General features: G+C 41.1%; 2 protein-coding genes across 2 annotated transcripts in view; both read right to left on the minus strand.

Annotated features, from left to right (window-relative positions):
• The window catches only part of LOC117370892 (dynein axonemal intermediate chain 1-like), a 24,598-nt gene extending 18,089 nt beyond the window's left edge, over nt 1-6,509 (minus strand). Inside the window, exons 1-5 of the mRNA XM_033966439.1 lie at nt 5,394-6,509; nt 4,475-4,672; nt 2,370-2,513; nt 1,571-1,724; nt 688-905 (exon numbers count right to left, since the gene is read on the minus strand). Of these exons, the coding sequence (XP_033822330.1) occupies nt 688-905; nt 1,571-1,724; nt 2,370-2,513; nt 4,475-4,672; nt 5,394-6,509 (1,830 nt within the window). The remainder of the gene's footprint in view (nt 1-687; nt 906-1,570; nt 1,725-2,369; nt 2,514-4,474; nt 4,673-5,393) is intronic.
• Nucleotides 6,510-11,647: 5,138 nt separating this feature from the next.
• On the minus strand, nt 11,648-24,270 carry LOC117370895 (dynein axonemal intermediate chain 1-like). The gene is made up of 18 exons (XM_033966443.1): nt 24,229-24,270; nt 23,226-23,312; nt 22,485-22,565; nt 22,264-22,384; nt 21,872-21,915; nt 21,595-21,747; nt 20,121-20,231; nt 19,878-19,962; nt 19,217-19,331; nt 18,521-18,564; nt 17,307-17,554; nt 16,118-16,207; nt 15,089-15,158; nt 14,207-14,316; nt 13,688-13,836; nt 13,304-13,403; nt 12,685-12,864; nt 11,648-11,752 (listed from the first exon to the last, which is right to left on the minus strand). The coding sequence occupies exons 1-18, from the start codon at nt 24,268-24,270 to the stop codon at nt 11,648-11,650; spliced, it is 1,935 nt and encodes a 644-aa protein (XP_033822334.1).
• Between the last annotated feature and the right edge of the window lie 1,593 nt (nt 24,271-25,863).

Below are 25,863 nucleotides of genomic sequence, written 5' to 3' on the forward strand. Positions count from 1 at the left end.
GTGGACACAAAGGAAATGAGTTTTGGATTTTACAAAATGTCTGTGGAAATCTGAAACTTTAGTATCAGGCTCATGCTGATTTCATACAACCAACTGTTTACTAGTCATTAATCTTAAGTTAATACTTTTTAGTCTTAAGTTATTTCAGTCTTTAAAAACATACTACATACTGGAATGTTTTATGAAGAAGAGGAAGAGAAAGAAAAAGACAAGGAAAAAGAAGAAAAAGAAGGCTGCACTAGCACTGATTCATGATTGTCTGCAGGTGCTGGGGTTTAGGTAGTGACCATTCAGATCAGAGAGAGGCATTTTAGGTTTAAAGCAACTGGATTTCAGCTTTGAAACGAGCAACACAAATGAGAGACCCATGTGAGGCTCATTCTGCTTTCTGTTTGGATAATCTTCTTGAGAACCAAAACGACAAATTATAACAGACAACTTGGCATTATGTTCAATGTTTTTTTTTTTTTTTTTTTGTAATTAAGAATACATCAGCGTTAGATTGTTATCAGTAAAAGCTATGTTTAATTTGAATATGTTTACCTCGTATCTGGGGACATAGATAGGTCATGTTTGTCTAATTTATAAGCAAAATCTTACATACAGTTCAGTTTATTAATAATATAAGACCTTACTGGATTTAAATAGGTTTAGGGTTTAACTATAAACCTTCTAAACATTCCTAACCTGTGGTCGTAGTATGTTCTTGTAGATGTTTGCGGTGAAGACGGAGGCGGCAGACAGCAGGACAGAGTCTGCGGAGGACATAACCGCAGCGGCCACACAGCCGATACCCAACACGGACACGTACGCTGGGGTGAGGTATTGCAGGGTCAGAGGCAGGATCTGAGCCACCTCCCCTCGGGCGAATGGAGAGGGCAGCCCATAAGACGTCTGGTTCCAGTCTGAGGACGCAAGCCACCATTCACTGGATGGTTCAGGCTGTAGATTGTGGATTACTGATGTGTATGTATGTCCTGATAGGTCATCTTTTTTCATGTTTGGCTATTAAATTAATCTGTACTTAAAGCTCTAGGAGTGGGGTCAAGAAACACTTACAATTCCTCAATTTGATCTTAGTAGTGAAATTTATAAACATAGAGAAAGTCATGTGGCCAAAATGTACTAAGTGTTCAAAAATGTTGTTACAATTAATGTGAAAAAAGCAACAGTTTTGCCACTAGAGCCCCACTGCAGCACCTGATAAGGAGCTCAGGGCTGAGCTTTTCAGAGGGATATTTAAGCTGTAAACACACAAGACCTGTGCCCAATAAAGCTTGATATATTATTTTCAACCTGAGGACTCTTACCTATAAAACCTGTATTTATTTTAGAGATGAGGCCTTAACAAGAGCATGGCCACAATCGAACTTTCTTTTTGGTTGGTAAAACCCCACGAGGCGACTGCTGTAGTGATTTTGGGCTATACAAAAACATAGTCGAATTTAATATTAAACTATAACATAATTTGAGGATGATTTTACATTTTGTTCATTGTAAAACACAATATTGATGTAAATGTTTTAATAATAAAAACAGGTCCCAATGCAATGTGATTTCCCAGATGTACCTGTAGAGGCCGCCGCAGCCCCGATGAGCACAGGAGGGATCCCAAACAGCAAAATAATACAGGCTGCAACAACGCACGTGATTTTAGCCGTGTGCGTGGAAGACACCGCTAATGTCCTCTGGTGGAAGCACTGGTACCCCAGACTGCCCAAGCACTAGGAGGGGGAAATGGTTTTAGTCGTTAGATGGTTTAAAAATACTTTAACAAAAAATCTCTTGCTGAGTTTAAAATGCACTGTAACTTTTGTAGTGAGGGTTCCACCACCTGCTTGTCTCCATGGAGATGCTATTGGGTTGCCTAGAATGTTCTATAGTGTGGCTTTAAAATGATCTATCTAGCATTTATTCAATTACATTTTTTATTTATTTATTTTTTTTTATTTATTTTTTTATATCTTTGACAGTAAGTGACCAGTAACTTGACTTAGTTGTGCTTGTTTCCATGGAGATTGATTGAGTTCAATTCTATTCGTTGGGAGAAACAAATGGTGTACCCTCTCAAGAAAAGGTTAAGTGTACAACTTTAAGACATTTGGAAGTTAAACTGTGCAGCTTTTCTGGTACCAGCTTGTCTCCATAGATATTATTGTTCCTGGAATTTTCCACAGTATGGCGATAAACTAAGGATTATTGGTCATTGTGTAACCTCTACTCCCACATCCCAGAGACTACTGCCAAAACACAATGCATAGTTATTGAATTTCTTACAGTAATGTTAATCTTTTTCTTCTAGATTTTTCAACATAGTTTTTTGTTTGTTTGTTTGCTTTAAATACAGTTTGGATTTGTCTCCTACTCACCGTCATAAGGAAGTCATCGATTTTGACCCATATTTGCTCCAGGCCAACCTCTCCAATCCAGGGAGCATGGAGTGAGTTGTTGAGTAGAGTCTGACTGATGCTGACAGTGTGAGGGTTGGTCAGAACGAACGGAACACAAATCCACTGCGGAGGACAGGGGTCAAATATAAGGTCATTAAAATCAACAGTTTGATTAACACAAAACATCATTGCTGCATAAATACATCTATTTAGTGGTGACTCTCAAACCTTCTCATTTATTTATTTGGTTGGGGCAAAGCATGTTAACAGACACCAAAACCTACACCAAGACCCACAATGTTCAAAGTAACACCAAGTCCAAAACATCACAAAAGAGGAGTTAAATTATTTATTCCCTAGATTGTAACTTAACCATGACAAATAGAGTCCAAGATAACCGTAGATTATAGAAATTTATCAGTGAAGATCCAAATATGAAATGATGAATAAATCTTTTCATAGCACAGAGTCTGCACTTTTAAAGATTTTTAATGACATCCTTTTAATGAATGATTCTGGTGATTCAGCCATTTTAGTGCTTTTAGACTTAACTGCTGGTTTTGACACAGTTGACCATGCAACTCTTTTAGATAGATTGGAAAATTGTGTGGGTGTCAGGGGGATGGCCCTAGACTGGTTTAAATCCTATTTGTCTGGGTGTTCCTTCTGTGTCAGACTGGGGGACTCCACCTCTTCTTTTGCCCTGCTGCACTGTGGAGTTCCCCAGGGTTCAATTCTTGGGCCGGTTCTAGTCACACTGTACCTTTTACCTCTGGGGCAGCTGCTTAAAAAACATGGCATGTCTTACCACCTGTACGCAGATGACACCCAAGTTTACATGCCAATAAAAAGGAACAGCAGCAGCCCCCTGACACCTCTACTAGAGTGCCTTAATGACGTCAAGGTTTGGTTGGCTCAAAATTTCTTAAATCTCAATAAAAATAAAACTGAGGTGATAGAGTTTGGGCCCAGTGTCGGTGCGAGCTCCTCTTTAGACCTTGGACCCCTGAGTCAGTACACTAAGGCCACAGCCGCCAACCTTGGCGTCATTATGGACTGATTTTAAACTTGATAAACAGGTCAATGCAGTTGTGAAATCCAGTCTTTATCGTCTTTTAGCTAAAATTAAATCTATTTTATCTTTTTTGGATTTTGAGCACGTGATGCATGCTTTTATTTCCTCTCGTTTGGACTACTGCAATGCACTTTGTGTAGGAATTGTTATGTTCAAGACTCAGGAGGCTTGACGAGTGATCATTTTGAGAACAGGTTTTTATTCTTGTGGTCCCCCCAGCATGTCACACAACTCCCGCTCACTATACACACGTGTCTTCCTGTCTACGGGTGCCTGTCTGTTCTAACTTCAATACATCACATCCCCCTTTTTAACTATTTTAAACTGTACATTTTAACTGTCACAGTAATGCCACATTTCAAAATTACATTTGAATCAAAGTGCAAACATCTCTTATATTTCTTTCAGATAACATGTTGGATAACTTACAACTGCTGTTTGCAATAACTATTTAACTGAACTTGTCTTTACCAAAGCACAATTTTACAGTTCATTACTCTCTGTATCTAGCAGGTGGTTTTACTTCTCTACCAGATCTGGTTTTGTATGTTATTGCATCAGAGGTAGGATGAACAGTCTGTGTATCATGTGAATCAGTAACATGATCAGGTGGACCTGTTTGAAAAGTCTCTGAATCACTTGTTTGCATTTGAGTGTACTGTCCATCTGCTCTGAAGGTTTCCTCCTCTGTTTTGCGTAGGTGTTTCCTGTTCCTCCTGTACACTCTACCATCAAGTGTATGAACCAAATATGAACGTGGCTGCTCGTGTTTATGCAGAACCACAGCCGGCTGCCATGACTCTCCTCGTTGCATCCGAACATTCTCCCCATCTTGCAAATCAGGCAGTGACCTTGTTTGTCTGTCAAAGTACAGCTTTTGCTTTAGTTGCCTTTTTTTCAAATGCTGATGAACCTTGTCCAATCCATCTGGAGTAAGCAGTGATGTAGATGTTGGCAGTTTTCCTTTTAGTCGGCGTCCCATAAGTAATTGTGCAGGGGATAGTCCTACATTCTCCAAAGGTGTATTCCGGTACTCCAAAAGTGAAATGTAGGGGTCACCTTTGCAGCACTCGGTTTTCTTCAGTAGACTTTTTATAGTCTGTACAGTTCTTTCAGCCTGTCCATTGGACTGAGCATGTGTGGGACTGGACGTGACGTGTCTGAACTCCCAGCTTTTTGCAAATACTTTGAATTCATCACTGGCATACTGAGGCCCATTATCTGATATTATTACATCAGGTATACCATGCCTGGCAAACATTGACTTGATAGCCAGTATGACACTGGCTAGTAGTGTCCTTCAGTTTCATGAGCTCTGGAAACTTTGAGAAGTAGTCCACACACAGAAGAAACTCAGATCCATTGTAGTGAAAGAGATCAGTGCCTACTTTCGCCCATGGCCTGTTGGGTAGTGGATGTGAAAGAAGAGGTTCTCTTGGATTACTCTTTCTGTGTTGGTTGCACACTGCACACTGTAACACCGTTTGCTCAATGTGCGCTGACATGTTCGGCCAATACAAAGTGTCTCTGGCTCTCTCTTTACACTTGACCACTCCTAAGTGTGACTCATGTATTTTCTCCAGCATTTCTTGTCTTAGCTGCACAGGGACAATAATCTTAGCATCAAACATCAGTCCCAAGGTGTATGTGATTTCATCTCTAAATGTCCAGTATGGCAAAATGTCTTTTGGTACAGTACGCCTTTCATTTGGCCAACCTTTCAGTGTCATGTCCTTTAATAACTGCATTTCTCTGTCTTCCGCAGTAGCTTTTTGAAACTTGAGTAGTTTTTCTTTGGACATTGGTAACTGCTGTGTGACCAAATTTACGTCTAACTCTTTTCCCAGTAGATCTTCTTTTTGTTCTCCGAGAAAAGCTCTACTCAGTGTGTCTGCTATGTAAAGTTCTTTACCAGGTTTGTACATTACCTTTAAGCTGTACCTCTGAAGCCTCAGAAGCATTCTTTGTAGCCTCATAGGAGCCTGGTGAAGCGACTTTTTGAAAATGCTCTCCAGCGGCTTGTGGTCACTTTCCACTTGAATATCTTTCCCATAAACAAACTGATGGAACTTTTCACAGCCATAAACAATAGCAAGTAGCTCCTTTTCAATCTGAGCATACCTTCGCTGACAGTCAGTGAGCGCTCTTGATCCGTATGCCACAGGTTGTCCATCCTGAAGTAAGACTGCTCCTATTCCTTCAGAACTCGCATCTACCGAAAGAGTGACAGGTTTATTGACGTCGTAGTATTTGAGTGTAGGAGCGTTGGTGACAAGCTGTTTTAGTTGTTCAAAACTTTCTCGTTGTTGTTTCTCCCAGTGCCACTCCACATTTCCTTCAAGCAGCTTTCTCAGGGGTGCACTGATATCTGCCAAGTTTGGTATGAACTTGGCAAGATACTGAATCATACCCAAGAATCTTAACAGCTCTTGTTTGTCCTGTGGAGGAGGTAGCTGTGTCACCGCTCTCACCTTTTCTTCATCTGGTTTTAAACCATGGTCAGTGAGTGTATGTCCAATGTACTTGATCTCATTTGTCCTAATGAAACACTTGTTTTTGTTGAGTTTCAGATTATATTCTCTTGCCCTGTCCAACAGTTTTTTCAGTCTTTGATCATGCTCTTGTTTAGAGTCTCCCCACACCAGTAAGTCATCGATAATGTTGACAACACCATCCAAATCTTCAATCATTTGTGCAATGGCTCTCTGAAACACTTCCAGCGCCGATGAGATACCAAATGGCAGACGCAGAAATCGGTATCGTCCAATGGGGGAGTTGAAAGTACATAACTTTGAACTTTCCTCATCAAGTTCAATCTGCCAAAATCCTTGATTTGCGTCCAGCACTGAGAAATACTTGGCATTTGGCATGCGAGATACAACTTCTTCTACGGTGAGTAATGGGTAGTGCTCACGTTTAATAGCTTGATTTAAATCTTTGGGGTCCATGCAGATACGTATTTTCTTTGGCGTGACTACAGTGACCATACTATTGACCCACTCCGTTGGCTCTGTCTGCCTTGCTATCACTCCCATTCTCTCCATGCGCTGTAGTTGATGAACTACTCTCTCCCTCAGTGCAACTGGTATTTTTCTGGGGGCGTGCACCACAGGTGTGACTGCCTGGTCTAGCTGTATGTGGTGCTCACCAGGTTAACACCCCAGTCCATCAAACTGATCATTATAGTCTTTCAGAATGTTGTGCTCTTTTGTGACTTCATGCATTCTTTTCACTAAGCCTAGCTTTAAGCAGGTAGACCCTCCCAGAATAGTTGAAACATCCTCTTTTGTAATTTCAAACTCAATCTTGTGTTTTTTTCCTTTAAACTCACATATCAGCGATTTCTTGCCCAATGCTGCCACCTTGTGACCAAAGAAGGGAACGAGTTTTGTCTTGCTTCTTTCGAGCTTGTCCCCGAGTCCCAGTGCATCCAGCGTCTTGATTGACATTGCGTTGCAATCCGCACCGGTGTCCAACTTGAATGTCACAACTTTATTCATTATCTTGAATTTTTCTGTCCATATGGTTTGTGCATGACTTGTGTCAGTCGACTCCATTTCAAAAACATTTTTGTTATTCTCCATTTTGAGTGTTCCCAGGAACATTTCGGTTTCATTGTCACTTTGCTCAACAGCATGAACTTTCTTTCCATATTGTTTACGCTTGTCCTGCGCTCTACACATCTTTGCGAAATGATTTTTCTTACGGCATACATTGCATGTCTGACCATACGCAGGACAGGTTTCTCCATGTTTATATCCGCATCTATTACAGCATGTGTCTTTTTGTTCAACCTTGTTCTTGTTTTTTGTGTGTTAATCTCTTTTGTCTTGACTGTTCTCAGCTTGTTCACTTCTACTTCTTCATTTAGCGCTTTGACTTGGCTGGTTGTGATCTCACTTGCTTTGCATATATCCACAGCTTTATCCAATGTCAGATCTGCTTCTCGTAACAGTCTGCCTCTCACTTGGTCGTTTATTATGCCACATACTATTCTGTCACGCACCAGCGAATCGTGTAAATCTCCAAATTCACAGTCTTTAGCTTTATTCTTTAAATCAGTGACATATGTATCTATACTCTCACCTTGTTTTTGTGCTCTGGTGAAGAACATGTGTCGTATGTAAGGCAAGTTTTTTCGTGGCTCACAATATTCTTGAAACTTCTTTTTTAGAACGGCGATTTTGTCTTCTTCATCCTCTGCGAAGTGAAACGTGTTGCTTACTTTTATTGCCTCTTCTCCGGCAACGTGCAGAAAAGTCGCGCATTGCACTTTTTCAGATTTTTCGGCAATGCCACTAGCCGTGCAGAAAAGTTCGAAGCGCTGGATCCAGTTTCTCCAATTTTCCGCTAGGTTGCCATGCAAACTCAGGTTCTGTGGTGGTTGAAACTGTGCCATCTTCTTTATCCGCGTTGACTTCTGACACCATGTTATGTTCAAGACTCAGGAGGCTTGACGAGTGATCATTTTGAGAACAGGTTTTTATTCTTGTGGTCCCCCCAGCATGTCACACAACTCCCGCTCACTATACACACGTGTCTTCCTGTCTACGGGTGCCTGTCTGTTCTAACTTCAATACATCACAGGAATCACTTGCACTTAGTCCAAAACGCTGCTGCCTGACTTTAACAGGAAATAAAAAACATGAACACATCACTCCAATTCTTGCGTCTTTGCACTGACTCCCTGTTCATTTTAGAATTGATTGAAGATTTTATTGTTTGTTTTTAAAGCTTTGAATGGACTGGCCCCAGATTACATCTCAGACCTCATCCAAATTTATACGCCGGCGCGCGCACTGAGGTCCGAGGGCCAGCTCCAGCTCGTGGTGCCTAAGACGAGACTTAAAACCAGAGGAGACAGAGCCTTGTCTGTGGCTGGTCCAAAGCTCTGGAATGCTCTACCTCCTCACGTCAAAACAGCTCCCACTGTGGAGTGTTTTAAGTCTCGTCTTAAGACCCACTTTTACTCTCTGGCTTTTAACTCTGCATGAGTTGTATGGTCCTCTGTTGTCTTTTATTGATTTGTTACTATTGATTTTATTTGCTTGTTTTATTTGATTTTATTGTTTTATTGGTAATTGTTTTATTGCTTTTATATACATATTTATTATTTAAATTTTGCTATTTTTAGTCTAAATTTACTTTACTTGATTTACTTAACTAGTTGTTTTTATTGATAATGTATTTGTGCATTTGTGAAATGTGCTATATAAATAAAGTGGATTGGATTGGAATAAAGCAAAATACCAAATAGGGCAGTACTCCTATTATGCACATACCAAACATTGTATATCATATGTATATCACCTCCTTGTCACCAGCTGGACCATGCAGTTTTGATTAAATGAATGTTTAAGATGTGCACAGGCAGCAACACTGGGGCTATAGTTTTAACAGACTTAGACAGATCAGGGTCAGCATGTGAATACAGGGTCCACGCTTTGGTTGCTGCAACATTCAGCTGTTGAAGTTAATTCAGTTTTCTTTTTACAGATACGTGTTCCCTGCTGCAAATAATAATCATGCTCTAATTGTTTTCTCAAATCAGTAGACTTAAAATACAAATAATTCAGGTAAATACAAAATAAGAAAACCAATGCAAATCAAAAGCAGAATTTATTATTATTAGTCCATGTTTTCCTCGGCTCGTGGAAAACTGAATTTTGCCCGGTGAAGCTTCGCGCTTCGTGGACCTCACAGGCAGAGAATTGGGTACTGCGCTGCCAGAGCCAAAGCTGAAGACAGGTGAAGAGGTCTGGGCATGAGATCGTGTTAGATTGTGGATCCTCCCTGGTCTGTGGTTTTGTCTACCCTTATTTAACATCAACATTGAGACTTTAAACAACGTACGCAGACAGTTTGCAAACGATTGTTGTATGGGATACTACTGGGCATTTTACAATACAGGGCATGTTTACAAGCAAATGCACAGCTGGAGTTGAGCGTTACAGAGCGTGGAGCTTCTCGGTTTAGTCTTGGTTGTATACGGGAGCGAGATATGTCAGCCTATTGCGGGAGCTATAAAGAGCACTATCCACGCTGACCCTTTCCATTCACAGAGTGGGGAGATAACTCATCTGGCACAGCTATATCTCGGACCCGAATATAGCCTGGGGAACTGCTGTACCAGGCGTGGACATTTGACCACAGAGCACAGACGGCCTGTCTGCCCCATTTTCAGGACTTTCACCATGTTTTGTAGATAAAATAAGTGTGGAGCCGAATCTACACTGCATTCCAAATTATTATGCAAATTATATTTTTCCCTGATTTGGCCAAATTCTCGATATAATCATCATCATTTTCAAGTCATCAACCTTTAGAGTACAATTTGAATGTTATTGAACAAACCTGAAACAGTTTTTTTCAGAAAAAACCCCCCAAAAAACTTAAAATGCACTGTTCCAATTTATTATGCACAACAAAGTTTCAAACCATGTTATTGTTATAAAGAACTGAAAATGGCCATTTGTTTATTTTTCAATTAGAAGCATTCGCATATTACTGATATCAAAAGCTATTTCAATCAAAACATCTTAACAGGTTGAGTTACATTTTAACACAGGATCTGTTATTTGATAGGAGCTTCACATTTCTTGCATCCATTGAACTTGTGAGTTTGTGGAGCATTTCTGCTTGAATTTCTTTGCAGGATGTCAGAGTAGCCTTCCAGAGCTGCTGGTGGGATGTGAACTGGCTCCCTCATAGATCTTTCACTTGAGGATGCTCCAAAGGTTCTCAGTTATGTTGAGGTCAGGGGAGGATGGAGTCCACACCATGAGTTTCTCTTCATTTATGCCCATAGCGGCCAATGATGCAGAGGTATTCCTTGCAGCATGAGATGGTGCATAGTCCTGCATGAAGACGATTTTGCTACAGAAAGCACAGTTCTTTTTTTTTTTGTACCATGGAAGAACGTGGTCAGTCAGAAACTCCACATACTTTACAGAGGTCATTTTCACGCTCTCTCTCCCCATGATTCCGTCCCAAAACATGACTCCGCCACATCCTTGCTGATGTCACAGCCTTGTTGGGACATGATGGCCAACCACCACTCCATCCATCTGGACCATCCAGGGTTGCATGGCACTCATCAGTGAACAAGACTGTTTGAAAATTTGTTTAAAAAAAAATTGCTATGACCAGCACATAGTCTCATTACATCAATTTGTATCTCTGCTGTTGGAAGTTCATGATGCTAAGTCAGATTATAGCATGTCTCACCAAAGAGGAAAAGGGGCGATACTTTAAGAAGGCAGAAGTTTGGGTCTTTGACATTTACCTACTGCCTGGTGAGTCATTCACACTGCTAAAAAGCAGAAAAAGGTTGCCAAAACTAACTTTTGCAGACATTTATGTTTACCTCATCCATAACCGCTCTCTGTGTATCAGACAGTTCCTGACAAATTGGTAATTTATAAATTTGATATATGAATATGAAAAAAGTATGCATATAAAAAAGTCTTAAATAATTCCTCTCTTATTTGTGTGCATGGCAACGGTATTAAAGATGCACTGTGTCATTTTTCTGTAGAAGTCTGTCACTGGATTGTAGATGATAGATTACTCTGACTGTAATCATTGTGTCACATAGATTTGGTTCAGACTATGGTGGAGTTTAAATGTTACTTAGTGCCTGTATTTTCTATTTAAACAGTTTTTCTTCCAACACTCTAGTTACTTTGCCATATTGTGGAATTTTTCAGATAAAGCAATTACATCTCCATCTTCCATTAGAAAACTTACATGGTGAGCCTTTAAAGCAGGGTAAATAAGGCTAAAAACTACTAGACCTACATAATATGTTCTGAAGCGAAATTTTGAGTGTTGAGATGAACAGATGAATGAGTATTGACTTTAAAAACCCAGAGGAACACTTTCTGGAAAAGCAGAGCACCACCAAATGAATCATCAGGTGTAAAAGAGTGTTGAGCTGTGCAAAGGGAGGATTACTGAAGCATGTGAATGAAACAAAACATGACTCCAGGTATGTTTCTGTTGTTTCATATGTTTAAAAGTTTAAAACATCAAAGAATAAATGCTTTATTTTACACAAAAAATGCACTGGCATTGATATGACATTTGTATTATAGCTTTAAAGGGTATATTTCAGATTAGTGTAGATTTTAGCCTGTTAGCTGCTCTTCGCTCCTGTGTTAGCTCTTGTATTAGCCCTGTATTAGTGCACAGAGTTAAGTTCTGAGTCCCTGAGCGGAGACAGCAGCCTCTCCATCTTGGCAACTTCGACCTCTGGACCTTTAGACTGCTCCTGGTGCTTCTTCGTCTGAAACAGAGGAAAACACACGCAAGATGTTTTATCTTCTGTTTGCAGGAGGAGATGGAGCAGGAGGAGAGGAGGACGAGAGCAGGAGGAGGAAGAAGAGAGGAAGAGAGGAGGAGGAGGAGGAGGAGGAGGAGGAGGAGGAAGTAGTAGTAGTAGTAGTAGTAGTAACGGTAACAGTAGCAAAAGTAGTAGTAGCAGTAGTAGGAGTAGTAGTATTAATCCTTAGTAGCAGTAATAGTAGTAGTAGTAGTAGTAGTAATAGTAGTAGTAGCAGCAGTAGTCTAGCAGTAGCAGTGCTGTTTATATTCTATATATTCTATATTCTATTCGAGTGAGGGGTATTTTTAAACTGTTGAACATTTAGAACTGGGGCCTCACAGAAAGTGAGAGGGAAGAGAGAGAGAGAGATGGAGAGAGAGGGAGGGAGACAGAGAGATATGAAGAGAGAGAGAAGGGGAGCAGGGAGACATCTGAGGAACACAGCAAGAAATCTAATCTGAATGAAAGGGGGGACTTACACTCCCCCCACCTCCTTACCCCCCCCCCCCACACACACACACACCCACACCCATCCCTACACCCACACCCACACACACACACACCCCCACAGACACACACACACACACCCCCACACACCCACAGACACACACGCACACACACCCACAGACACACAGACACACACACACATTATTTTAAGCCTGCATCATGTGTGAAATGGCTGAATATGTGACCCTCAAGACACAGGATGCTGTCTCTGGTGCTGAAATGTCTCAAGGAATTAAAGTGATGGTTTATAAAAGAAGGTGATGAGGAGGAACAGACGGTGCAGAGGAAGAGCAGAGGAGGAACAGAGCAGGAACAGAGCAGGGGCAGAGGAGGAGCAGAGGAGGAGAAGAGGGTGCAGAGGAGATGCTTGGGTGCAGAGGATGTACCTTTGGCTGTTTCCTGAGGTTAGGAGACAGTTTAAAGCTGCTCACATGTCCTCTGTTATCCCCCACGATGAGGATGGGGTGCAGGGGGTTAAAGGTCACGTGTGTCAGGTGCTTCTTGATGGTGACTTGTTGTTGACACAGAGCCTGGTATTTGTTCACATTCAGGTCAAAGACGTGGATCTGACGAGACACACAGACAGATCAAGAATATTTGTATCAAAAATCAGATACTAATCAATACTAAAACTAGTATCGAAACTAGATACTCATTGTATCGATACTAAAAAAGGTCCATTGACAGGACAGAAATTAACCTTTCCTGAATATCTTTAGAATGATCTTGAGTTGTATCAGAACAAGTATAAGACACATAGACGAGTATAGACCCATGGACCATTATGGAACCTACTGGACCACTGAGAGATTACACAGATATAAGGCCACATGGAAATAGAAAAGAAAGTACTAGCATTTAATGTTGAAAATCACATTCTAGTGTCAAAACAAAGAGTGTTTTTTATTATTATTGTGGTATCGGAATCGGTATCGAGTATCAATCCTGAGAGGAGAGGAGAAGAGGAGCAGAGGAGGAGGTTAAAGGAGGTTTATATATCCTTACTATCCCATCTGTAGTGACAGCTGCAAACACAGTGGAGGAGTACGGGGCCCAGGATACGTCTCCCACAGCAGAGCGAAGGTCAAAGGTGAACATGGGAGCACTGCAGAGAGACAGTAGAAGAGAAGCTTACTCTTGGTGTGATATGACAAACTTTACTCCTAATGTGCTGTATTTGTGCCACTGAAATGACCTGTGGTCCTTCACTCCTGAATCTGAACATCTGCTTTAGTGTAAATACATATTACAAAGAGGAAGAATGATCCGCTAATCCCAGCAATCACATCAGCTCTAAGTGTCAGGCCTAATGACACAACAGTAGTAGTAGTAGTAGTAGTAGTAGTAGTAGTAGTAGTAGTAGTAGTAAATGCAGCACAGTAAAAGTACCTGACAGTGTGGTCCCAGATCTTCACAGTCCAGTCTGAGCTGCAGGACATGAAAACTTTGGGATGAAACTCGTTCCACTTCACTGAATCTACAGCCATCACATGAGCGTCATATACGTCCAAGTACTGACATGAGCAACTCTTAGAACACTGTAACAAGAGAGAGAGAGAGATGAGGGCTGAGGAGAGGAGAAGATGAGAGAGGAGCAGAGAGAAGGAGAGGAAGAGAGAGGAGGAGACAGCAGATGCCATCACATGAGTGTCGTATACGTCCAAATACTGACACGAGTAACTCTTAGAACAGTGTAATTAGAGAGAGATGAGGGATGAGGAGAGGAGAAGAGGAAAGAGAAGGAGAGAAAGAGAGAGGAGGAGCAGAGCCAGAGGAGCAGACAGGAGCAGACAGTAGCAGAACCAGAGGAGCAGACAGGAGAAGTGCCAGAGGAGGAGAGGACGCAGAGGAGAAGAGCTAGAGGAGTAGAGCGAGAGGAGCAGACAGGAGCAGACAGGAGCACAGTACCTTGTAGATCTTTCCTGTTTCGCTGCCCACAAGGAAGAGGTCGTCGATTTGTTTGTGGACGTCAAAAGAGGTGAGACAGGCTGAAAACACAATCAGAGCTGGGTCAGATGGAGCAGGGGCCAATATAACTCTATGGGAGATTTACTATTTTTAAAGAAGTCTCCAAAATTCTGTTCATTATTAGTTTAGGACTGACTCCACAAACTTGTCATATTAATCTTATAGCATGAAGTCCATTCAAATAACAAAAATCACATCTTTGGTGCTGAATAATGGCACCTCTTTCTGAAGTAGATGTTAAAAATCATTTGACTTTTGTTTATTTAAACTGACAGAGAAGACACTTGCGTCAATGTTTGTTTCATGTGTTTAGGCCCAGTGATTACACAGATATTAACCATAAACCAAGTCTCTGCATCTGACAGTTACACAGCAAACTACACCTGACAATTCTGACCTGTCTCCAGCTCAGGTTAAAGCACAGGGACTTTACAGTGTGCTGATGTCAGGCCAACAAAAAACTGAGGCTAGATGTAGTGTCACAATACTACAATTTCAAACTCGATTTTGATACTAAGGAATAGACTTGATACTCGATACCAACTCCCATACCATGATGATAGTAAAAAACACTCTTTCTTTAGACAATAGAATGTGATTTCCTACATTAAATGGTAGTACTTTCTTTCCATGTGGCCTTATATCTGTGTAATCCCTCAGTGGTCCAGGTAGGTTCCATAGTTGTCCATGAGCGATACCTGCTCAAATGAGTATCTAGGTTCAATATTAGTTTTATTATTGATTAGTATCTGATTTTCAATACTTTGGACATGTCCAAAATAGATGATATTTTGAGTAAATGTGTGTTGAGTTTTGAGACGTCACCGTTGATGGTCTCCTTCTCGGACAGGCTGACGGTCAGGTAGATGATGTCACTGTGCACCAGCTCATGCTTAGAGAAACATACAGGTCAGAGAAGTGGAGGTAAAGTGCATTTGACAGATTGTTTGTCTAATTGTGACTGAGATCGGTGAGTAGTATCTGTGCTGAATATTTATCACAGTTTTACATCAGATAAGTGGCAGTTTGAGAAGAAAAGTATAAAACTACAGGAAGTAGTGCTGAGTTGTAAAAGAGAACCCTCTGCCTATGTCATCAACACTCCATCCAAAATGCAGAGACAATTTACGCACAAAGAAGACATGTTTCTGTGTTTCATTTAACTAAACAAAGCTGTTGTCATTTATTTTTATAAGTCTAATCATAACTGTTGTGTCATTTAGAGAAGTTCTGGCCCTTGCTTACATTATGTTTCCTAGGTAACAGTTATGGAATTACCTCTATGTATGTCAAATCTGTCCAAATCTGCCCTCGTCCAACCAGGAAGTAAAATTATGAACTTCACCAAAATAAAAGAAAAAATAGAAAGAAAAAAAAAACTAGGCAGGATCTTTAGTTACACAGACATTGAAGTCATTACAGATTTTAATTGATTTGGAGCTGACATCATCAACATTCCCTGGAGGTGTGATTCTAACTGTCTGCACTGACTCTGTCTGAAGCTCTGTTAGTCAAGTTAGACTTTAACCTGAGCTTTGTTTTAACACAATCTGACCATAAAGAACTGACTTAGCTGAACTACAACAGATGTGCTGATTTGTGTTGTTAAAGAAATCCCTCTCAAATAGCATTACAGTCACAAGCTAGGTAACGTTACAACTGAAAATGTGCTGTTTCCATTTCCATTTTTTTTATTGAGTTTTCAGACAATCTAAACAGTTTTTGGCTGGGTTTGCTAATGTGTGCATTGTGTCCCCATGGAAACTCCTGAACATTCCAACACAGACATACATGAAGAACACCCCCAATGTGATGTTACTTAGTATAAAGTATCAATATGACATTCCTGACCTTGACCAGAGTCCAGCAGACCACACGGCCATCAGACGACACAGAAAAGAAGTTGTGGTTGTCGTCCATGTCGTCGTTCTGCCACTGAACCTAAGAAAAAACAGGACACTGGTCAGGAGGAGGATCTGTTTGATTTGCAATGCCACGGTCAGCGAGAATTTTGATGCTAACTGCTGTGCGTTAAAGAGGGGGTATTTTACTTCTATGGGGTATTAAAAAGGGGTATGTTACTTAAATAGGGTATTAACTGCTAATGCATAACATTTAGATCACAATGTTACCTTTTATTGATTTGAAAATACTATATTTGCCCAAAACAACGCATTAACATGTTTTATAAGTTTCATTTTTGTTTTTGACACTCTCCCCTCCCTTTGCTCTTTGCGATAAGTCACTCCCCCTTCAGAGTGACATCACAACACAATCAGTGTGCATCCCACTAATGAAACTAGTGCATATCACATCAGGTTTGTCAAGTTTCAGTGTATTGTTTTGTAGCATGTTTTTATATATTTATGGAGAATTGTCATGTGGGAGCATGGGTGGCGTAGGCTTGTGGGAGGAGCCTTGAACAGGATCATACTGCTAATCAGATTGCCTGTAGTTCCTGTCACCTGGCACACAGGGTTGGTGTGTAGTACCTATAGACTGTATAGATAAATGGACATATCTATCCCACTAGCCATCGCATTCCAAACAAGGAGTGAGCATGGGCGTGCTTCCAGCTCCATCTGCTCCAATTCACTTTCTATTGTGACTGATGTTGTCAATCTCATCATTCTGACCTTCAAATTTTGGATTTAACCCACTTAACATGATCCTGGGTTTCTTATTTCACTATTTTGGCCCTAAATCAAGATATGAACCGATGAGATGCCTTCTTTCTCCAAGGTTGTTCCTGTTAGTGCTATCAACAGCTTTAATTGACAGCGTTGCTAAGGGCCTGCCCCTGCCAAACCAGCAACAGCATCGCTCCTGATTGGCTCTTTGTTTGCTATGATACCCCCGCTCGGATTTCCAAAAATGGAACTGGGCTCCAGTTAGCCGCTATAACTGCTACCCTTGATGAGCTTATATAGGCTATGGAAGTACCTCGGCTGCCACACTGGATCAGTGTAGTATCTCACCTGCCACACTGGGTCGGTGTAGTACCTCTCACCTGCCACAAGGGATTGGTCTAGTATCTCACCTGCCACACGGGGTCGGTGTGCTTGCCGCTCCTGAACGTGCTCTTGTACAGGGGGGCCTGGCCTTTCACGTGAAGGTTAAATACGGCCACAGAGCCATCGTAGAAGCCCGCTGCTGCCAGGTGGGTGCGCTGCTCATGCACGTCCACACACAGGACACCAGACCATGTGAAGTAGATATACTCCGGGTACGATGGGTTTTTCAGAGAGTAGAACAAGAGCAGCCCACCAGACTGATTGTTAAACTTGTCTGAAGGAATAAAAGAAGTATTACTACAACTATAACTACAACTAATAGTACTAATACTGATACCACTATGACCATTGCTGGAAACTACTCCTAGTACTACTACTATAAGTACTATTACTACCTATACTACTACTACTAATACTACTACTACTAATACTACTAATACTACTAATACTAATAATAATAAGCCCCTCCCTGAACCACCACCTTAACGTGGTGGTTTGAGCATCCGAATGATCCTGGGGGCTATGTTGGCAAACTGGGGGCTATCCATGGCAAACAGGTCCTGGGGAATGGGTCAGACTAAGAGCAGTTCAGTAGCCCCTTATATTGAGTGGGAGCCAGGCCTGGGGTGGGTGCTTGCAAGTGATCGCCTGTTGGTCGGGCCTTTCCCCACAGAGCCAGGGCTCAGCCCGAAAGAGCAACGTGGGGCCGTCCTCTCGTAGACCCACCACCCGCGGCAGGACCTGTAAGGGGCCGGTGCATAGAGATCTGGGTGGCAGTCAAAGGCTTGGAGTCACTGGGAGGGGTACTAGACAGTGCACCGACCAGGGACTCCATTGTTCTCCTGGAGGACTTCAATGCCCATGTAACAACAGTGACACCTGGAGGGGCGTGATCAGGAAGAATGGCCTCCCTGATCTGAACCCGAGTGATGTTTTGTTATAGGACTTCTGCGCTATTAGTACTATTACTACAGCTACTACAGCTACTACTACTGCTACTACTAATACACTATTACAGCAACTGGTGGTTAAACTCACCTGAAACAAAAGTACTGTTACTACTAATAATACTACAGTTTAATACTACTACACTCCCACTAAACAGGTTAAACCTATATGAAAAAAAAACTACAGCAACTGGTTACAAGAGCGAAAAGTGCCATTACTTATAAACTACTACTACCACCACTCGTTTCACTATGAACAAAGCTCAAACTGCTTTAGTTCCTGTAGTCCTCACATGAGCCCATTCCAACGGCGAAAAGATCGGGGTACTTCTTATTCCTGGAAACAAACAGACAGTCATTAAATGTTCTGTCGATTCTTTTGTCACTTGGTTTGTTATAAGATTAAGGACTTTAAAGCTACAGTATGCAACTTTTTGGAGTTGGCATGTTACGTCCTTGTTTACAGGGAAATAGTAAACATAGTAAACACCCCCCATGGAGATAGATACATTTTTTGCCATACTGTGGAATATTATAGCCAAAGGAACAACATCTCCATGAAAACAATCTGGACGAGGCTCCACCAGGCCAAATAAGAGTTACGTTTGTGGAGATACCAGCCCGCTCAACACAACATGAACATGCTTTTATTTTAGTCTATTTTTTTCCTAAAAAGTCACATACTGGGGCTTTAATGGAAATAAGGAAGAGATCAGAGAGTAAATGTATGATTTTGTATGAAATAAATAAATGTATGAAATGTGTGATTAAGTCCAAGTTTGGTCATGATTCATATAAAAATATTCCAACTTAACTTTGGTTCTTTTTATATGCTTGAAAAGAACTCAAGTTAATCATGTAAAGTCAGAAGTTTGTCATCATTTTTAAGAGCTAACTAATGTTGTCTGCTTCCTCTCAGAGTTCACACTCCTCTGTGATCGCTTAAATGTTGTTTTTATGGTTGTACTGGAGCAGTGAATGTACTGTACCAGCAGAGGGCAGTGACGGACAGCTCCTTGGCCTTGTCGAACTGAAAGTTCCATAGAGGAAGCAGCGTTCCCTCCTGTCGCCCCTCGTCCGCAGGATCCTCAAAGTATTTAAAATCTGGGTATGAAAATTAAAACTGAACCATAACCACAGAAGCCACAAACAGGACATCAAAATATTTAAAATCAGAGACCGAAACAAGAGCAGAACCAATAAACCTTGACTAGTGTTGTCAAAATCAGACACTAATCGATACTAAAACTAATATCGAAACTGGATACTCATTTGAGCAGGTATCGATACTAAATCACATTCTATTGTCTAAAGAAAGAGTGCTCTTTATTATCATTGTGGAATCGGAATTGATATTGAGCACCGGATCTATTCCTTAGTACTGAAATCGAAATTTTAGTATTGTGACTACACTAACAAGGACAGAGGTCCCCTCTGTCTCTGTGGGGTCATATTCTGTATAAAAGCTGCTAACCCTGTAGTTTAGATCTGTAACAAACATGTTCTGAAATGTGATTCTTGTATTAGTTTGTCAGCTCAGATTTCAGGCTTTCTGTCTATTCTTCTAGGCATGTTTAAAATGTGAACTTTGAACAGAATCCTATTAATAAATCAGAAATCGTAAACATAACACAAACACTCAGGACGCACCATGTAGAATTGAGTCAAATACGTTATGGTACACCATCCGCTCCATGATCTTTGCAGCTTTGGAAAGTTTGTTCAGATAATCACCCTGGAAATACAAGATCAGGTTTAGTCCTTGTTCCAACCTGGTTCAGACCTGGTTCAGTCCTTGTTTAGTCCCAGTTTAGTCCTGTTATAATTCCGGTCTAGACCTTGTTTAGTACTGGTTCAGACCTGATATAGTCCTGGTTTAGACATGGTTCAGACCTGTGTGTCTGCTGTCAGTCTCTTCTCGGTCTCCTCTCTTTTGCTCTCCTGTTTGTCCTTGTTTCTCTCTTGTTTGTCCAGCTCCTTTACATATGCATCATAAATCTCCCGCTGGAGCACAATCACACAAACACACAATAATATTATGAGTGAGATGATTTGATACAGACAGACGCCCAACAGTTCTTAGTGTAAGTCGAACGTTTTGAAATTGAAATGCTTGATGTGAGTTCAGATATAGTACCTGGTTGGCTGTGTTGTCTTTTATACAGTAAAGTATCTGGTTGCTGTATGTTGTTTTATAAAGTAAATTACCTGGTTGGCTGTGTCTGAGAAGGTGCTTTTTGGAGGAGGCTCAGTCTGACAGCTCTTCTCCTGAACAACAAAACAAAACGCATGTTTAATATGAACCTGTCTTCCAGTTTAACTAGTGCTCAGGACACGTCTCTCTCACTGAAAATGTACTATAGACTGTAGGCTTACACCTGTGAGGGTAGTTAAGTATCATATTGTACCCTGAGAGAGTAGTTAAATATCATACTGTGCCCTGTGAGTGTAATTAAATATACTGTACCCTGAGAGGATAGTTGAGCATCTTTGAAGCTCTCTCACTGAACTGTATATTGTATTCTTAAACGCATTAGACTTTATTCCTATACCTGTATGGAGTTATAGTAAATGAAAAATTCTAATTGGTGAACTGGAAAAGAGGTTTCGCTGCTCATCCAAGCTGCTTCTTCAGTTCTGGTCAGATTGCTTCCCAATCTGAAGGGAAGAGCTACCTACACTGAAACTAAGGTCACACATGTACACCGCGCATCATTCACCCCAAACACCGCACCATATGCCACGTGAGAGTCCATCAGCAAATCACTGAATTTATTTCTATGACAATGTGCTTCAAGCAGACAGAGCCCCGTGAATATGTGAGTACATGGTCTTTTCTTTGGCTAAATACACCATGAAGACTGTACTTCATGGTGGTGGACGAGAAAAAGCTTTTGGAACAACACACAGACAGACCCAGGAGTACCGGCGCAGACAGAGGCAGGAGGAGACTAGTCTCCTTCTGGAGACTGACATTAGGTTGATCCAAATTGCCTCGTCAGACGAATGTGTCACACATTAGCTCTGCAGTTCCCATTCATAGAAGTGATCTGAGCACTTTTTTGCTAAATATGACTCAGGCACAGTTCACAGTTAGTGTTGTTCAAAAGACTTAGCCTACAAACAGAAACTGTAAACAACAGGTGTGTTCAGATAGATTTAAGGCAGTGTCCACCAGCAATCTGACCAGAACTGAAGAAGCGACTTGGATGAGCAGCCTCACTCTACAACTTTTTGTCCAGTTGACAGAATTGAATTCTTCTTTTACTATGGATCATACCCAAATGACTGAGGGAGTTATGCTGTTATTAATACACATGTTTATACCTGTATAGAGTTATGTTAAATTAAATACACATGTTTATACCTGTGTAGAGTTGTTGAGTGTCTGTGTGGCTTTCTCGCTGAAGTTAAACTGGTTTGTGAGCTTCTTGTGAGGTTCTTTTTTGTCTAGTTTTGAGGCGGCGCTGTCTGGTCTGTCCTCGTCTGCAGGCTCCTCCCCTTCCTCCACCGGAGTGGCCTGCACACTCACATGGAAACACACTCAAAATCATATCGATTTAAATGTCTTAAAACAGCATATACACTCTCTTATCACAAACCACTGTTTTTATTGTCTTTAAATGCCTTCATGTGTAACTAACCGGAGTCTCTGGTTTCTCTGCCTCATGTTCCACCTCCACAGATGCTAAACATAAAAAACAAAGACAAATGATTTTTACATTTATGGTAAACTGTAGGCTCAGATCATTCACAATATCAGGACTTTAGGTTCCCCTGATGCGCACATGTATTACAGAGGAATTAATAAATAGATCAGTACTAGTTTATCTCATTTGTCGCAGCAGTAGTAGTAGTAGTAGGAGCAATAGTAATATTTAGTGGCAGCAGTGGCAGTAGTAGTAGTAGCACTAGCAGCAGTAGTAGCATTAGTGGCAACAGTAGCAGTAATAGTAGTAGTAACAGCAGCAGCAGCAGCAGCAGCACTAGCAGTGTTAGTAGCAGCAGTAGTAGAAATAGTAGCAGTGGTACTGACCGATGAGCGTCTCCTTGGCTCTGAGCCTCTGCGCCTCCTCTGAGTCCTGGTGCAGCAGACTCGGCTCCAGAACAAAATGAACTGCGAGCTGGCTCATTGTGATATGTTTGAACGTGCGCTCCTGAGAACAAGACCTGGGTTAGACTGGGTTCAGTCCTGGTTTAGACCTGGTTTAGTCCTGGCTTAGTCCTGGTTTAGTCTTAGTTTAGTTCTGAACTGACCTTGTAGCTGTAACGTACGATGTTGTCTGGGGCATGAGGGTTGTTGGCTGTGAGAGTCCTGGTGAACTCCTCCTTCAGCTCCTACACAGACACATGGGTAAGGTTATGGTCCACTTTATATGTCCTCTGCATTTGACCCATCCTTCAGTGACTCTTGAGTTAAACCTGTCAGGAGCTGTGGGACCCATTTTCAGATCTTGTGCTAGTCTTGGTCAGGACTACCTTAGTTGAGGGATTTGCCCTATTGTGCATGTTTTGGGCTGGTGGGGGAAACCAGAGGAAACCCACCCAAACACAGACAGAAAATGCAAACACACAGACACAGAGAACACAAGCAAACTCCACAAAGAAAGACCCAAGAGGAGAACCAGGGACCTTATAGGTTTTATTATCATGCAAAAACAATATTAACAGAGAACATTTAACATCATGGTCCTTAAAGGAATATTCTGTAACTTTCCTTGGAGGGAGGCTTGACCCTATGGAGATGTCAGTGTTTGGAGACAAGCAGGTGGTAGACACTCGTCTAGGAGAGTGACATAATGTACCTTTAAACATGTCCTGAAGTTATAACTGTTCTTTAGTTGTCTTTGGTTCAAGTCTGGTTTTGAAATCCAAAGGAGTCCAGAACTGGTTTAGTCTTGGTCTAGAAAAGGGACCCTAGTCACTCAAAGACATTAGTAGGGCCAACCCTCCTTTTAGTCCACTTTTAGCTCTGGTTTAGTCCTGGTTTAGACTTACAGCCTCAGAGAGCTCTAGCTGGTCAGTAGGCTTCACTGCAGTGCTGTGGGTGAAATCATCCCCAAAGTCTGCGGCCTCCAAACCGTCCTCAAGAAAAAGACACAACACAACAAGTTACTCTTACCTCAAGCCAACTGTGCCGCTGATGTCATAAACAATCCCTGAGGGTGTGATGCTAACTGTAGGCACTGCTCTGTCTGAAGCTTTGTTACTTAGGTTAGATTTAAATCTGAACTTTGTTTTAATTCAATCTGACCATAAACTCAACTGTTTTAGCTGGAATTACAACAGGTGAGCTGATTTGTGCTGTTAACAAGTCCCTCTCAAACAACATTACAGTCACAAGTTAGCAAGCATTAGCCAACAGTTTTTCAGTTAGTCACTTTCACCTCTTAGTTGAATATCAAACTCCTGAAACCACAAATGCTCATATTGATCACTGGCTCCTGAATGTGTCCTGTTTAAATCTATTTTGTATTTTTTCTAAAGTTTTCAGACTACTACATCTTTTTTGACTGTGTTTGCTCATGTGTACATTGTGTCACCATGGTAACTCCTAAACGTTCCAACATAGAAATATATGTTGTACATTTGTACAATACATAATGCCTCATTGTACATGCAGAGCCCTATAAATGCCAATTTAAACATACTGAAGCCTCTAGCAATATTATTGTTAATGCCATTGTATACTGTATTTGATTTTTTTATTTTTGTTTTAAAAAGGAGGAAAAAAAAAAAAAAAGATAATAACTGTTAAGTTAGCCTGTCGTAGCTAAAGCATACCGTCTATGAGGTAAAGACGGAAGTTTACAGATGTTTTTAAATCATAAATATTTTTATACTCACCCTTCTCTTTGCTCCTTTCGTTGCATTTCGATTTGGATTACCCTGTCAATCAAATGTGACATTTTATCTAAAGTTTTTAAAAGCTAGTGAAGGCTAACGTTAACACAGGTATTCGACTCTTAAACTTTAGCTAACGTTTTAAACTGTTATTTACCTTTCGAGATGAAGCCCCGATGGCGACGTTCGGCACAGACATTTCTGGAGTTTAATATTGTGCAAATATAAATATTTTTTTTGTAAAATAAAATAAAACCTGAGTGTACGTTAAATGTCCGTTTGTCACGCTGCGCGTGCGCGCGTCTCCATGGCGACGGGATACCAGCGCTCACACACGTTTGCGCAGTCCAGGAGAGGGACCTGACTGCACAACTACACCACAACTACACTAGTGATGGGATTTCAGCTCTTTTATGAGATCAAAATCTTTTGGATCCGTTCATTCCAAAAAAAACGCCTCTGTCTCTTTTACATGTTATTTTTATGACAGAAGTAATTGTGAGAAATAATTTAATCTACAAACTAATCACAGAGAGAAATGAACAAGGCTCGGAATTGTTTCAAATGGTTCAAAATGTGGAACTGCTTTAGTCCTGGTATAGTACAGTTACGGCTCTTTCAGTCCATGTTTTTCTCTCAGCTCTGCTCTGTTCCTCGTTGAATCGCTAAGGTTGCTATCCGGGCGCTTACATGGTGCCAGAATTTTAAATAGCGTATCCTAACATTTCTGATATTTTTGGACTAGACCAGTGGTTCTTAACCTGGGTTCGATCGAACCCTAGGGGTTCTTTGAGTCAGTCTCAGGGGTTCGGCGGAGGTCAAGACACACACCCGACCACACACCCGACTCATATGATTAGCGGACTGCGAGCGTCTCCAGACGTTGGCCTAATTCAACAAATGCACCCTCTGATGTGTCTATCGAAGTACCTGCCCAACTTAAATGAGCCATTTAAACGGCATAAAAACATAAAACGACATAAAAACGAAGAAAAGGAACAGACTTTGCTGTGAAAATGACATGAGAGTGGCACTTGCCAAGGTGAAGCCACGCGTTTCTGAGCTAGTCTCTCAAACGCAACAGCAGAAGTCGCACTGATTTGCAGTAAATACTCATTAGCGCAGGGGTCGGCAACCCGCGGCTCCGGAGCCGCATGCGGCTCCGGAGCCGCATGCGGCTCTTTCATCCTTATATATAAGATGTCCTTATATATAACATGTCCGGAGTTGGAAGCTTATTGTGATCTTGAAATATTAAAATACAATATATTTACAATATGTTTTCTTATTTTTCGTTGATCAAAATAAGCGTCACACTCGCGGAACAATTTTAAAAACAAACACTGCTCACCAATGTTCCGTCTAATTTTTCACGAGTCTGAGCAAACACACAAACTCCCTGAGCGGTCCCATGGACCACTGTGAGCAACATCAGACGTGCGCACTGTGGTCATGCTGCATCACATCCATCCAAGTTAAATGGTTTATTAAAAGAATCAAATTAATTTCTGTTATAAGACTTTTAATTAAGTGCTTTAGTCCACTTATACAATGAAAATGACAAAAATCTTGCTCATAAACTGTGTAGTATGTTAATGCTATTTGAAGTATAAATATTTCATTTTAACTATGGCAAAACATGAGCTTCCAACCAAATCAAGCCAACTGTAAACTCCAATACTGAAAATACACTTAACATTTTTATGATAAAGCTCTGACTTGTATTATGAGTATAAGCCATTGTGTGGAGCTTTTGCTTGATTTTTACATCTCATAAACTAGAGACAGTATT

Source organism: Periophthalmus magnuspinnatus, chromosome 5 (assembly GCF_009829125.3).
Source record: "Periophthalmus magnuspinnatus isolate fPerMag1 chromosome 5, fPerMag1.2.pri, whole genome shotgun sequence".
NCBI lineage: Eukaryota > Metazoa > Chordata > Actinopteri > Gobiiformes > Gobiidae > Periophthalmus > Periophthalmus magnuspinnatus.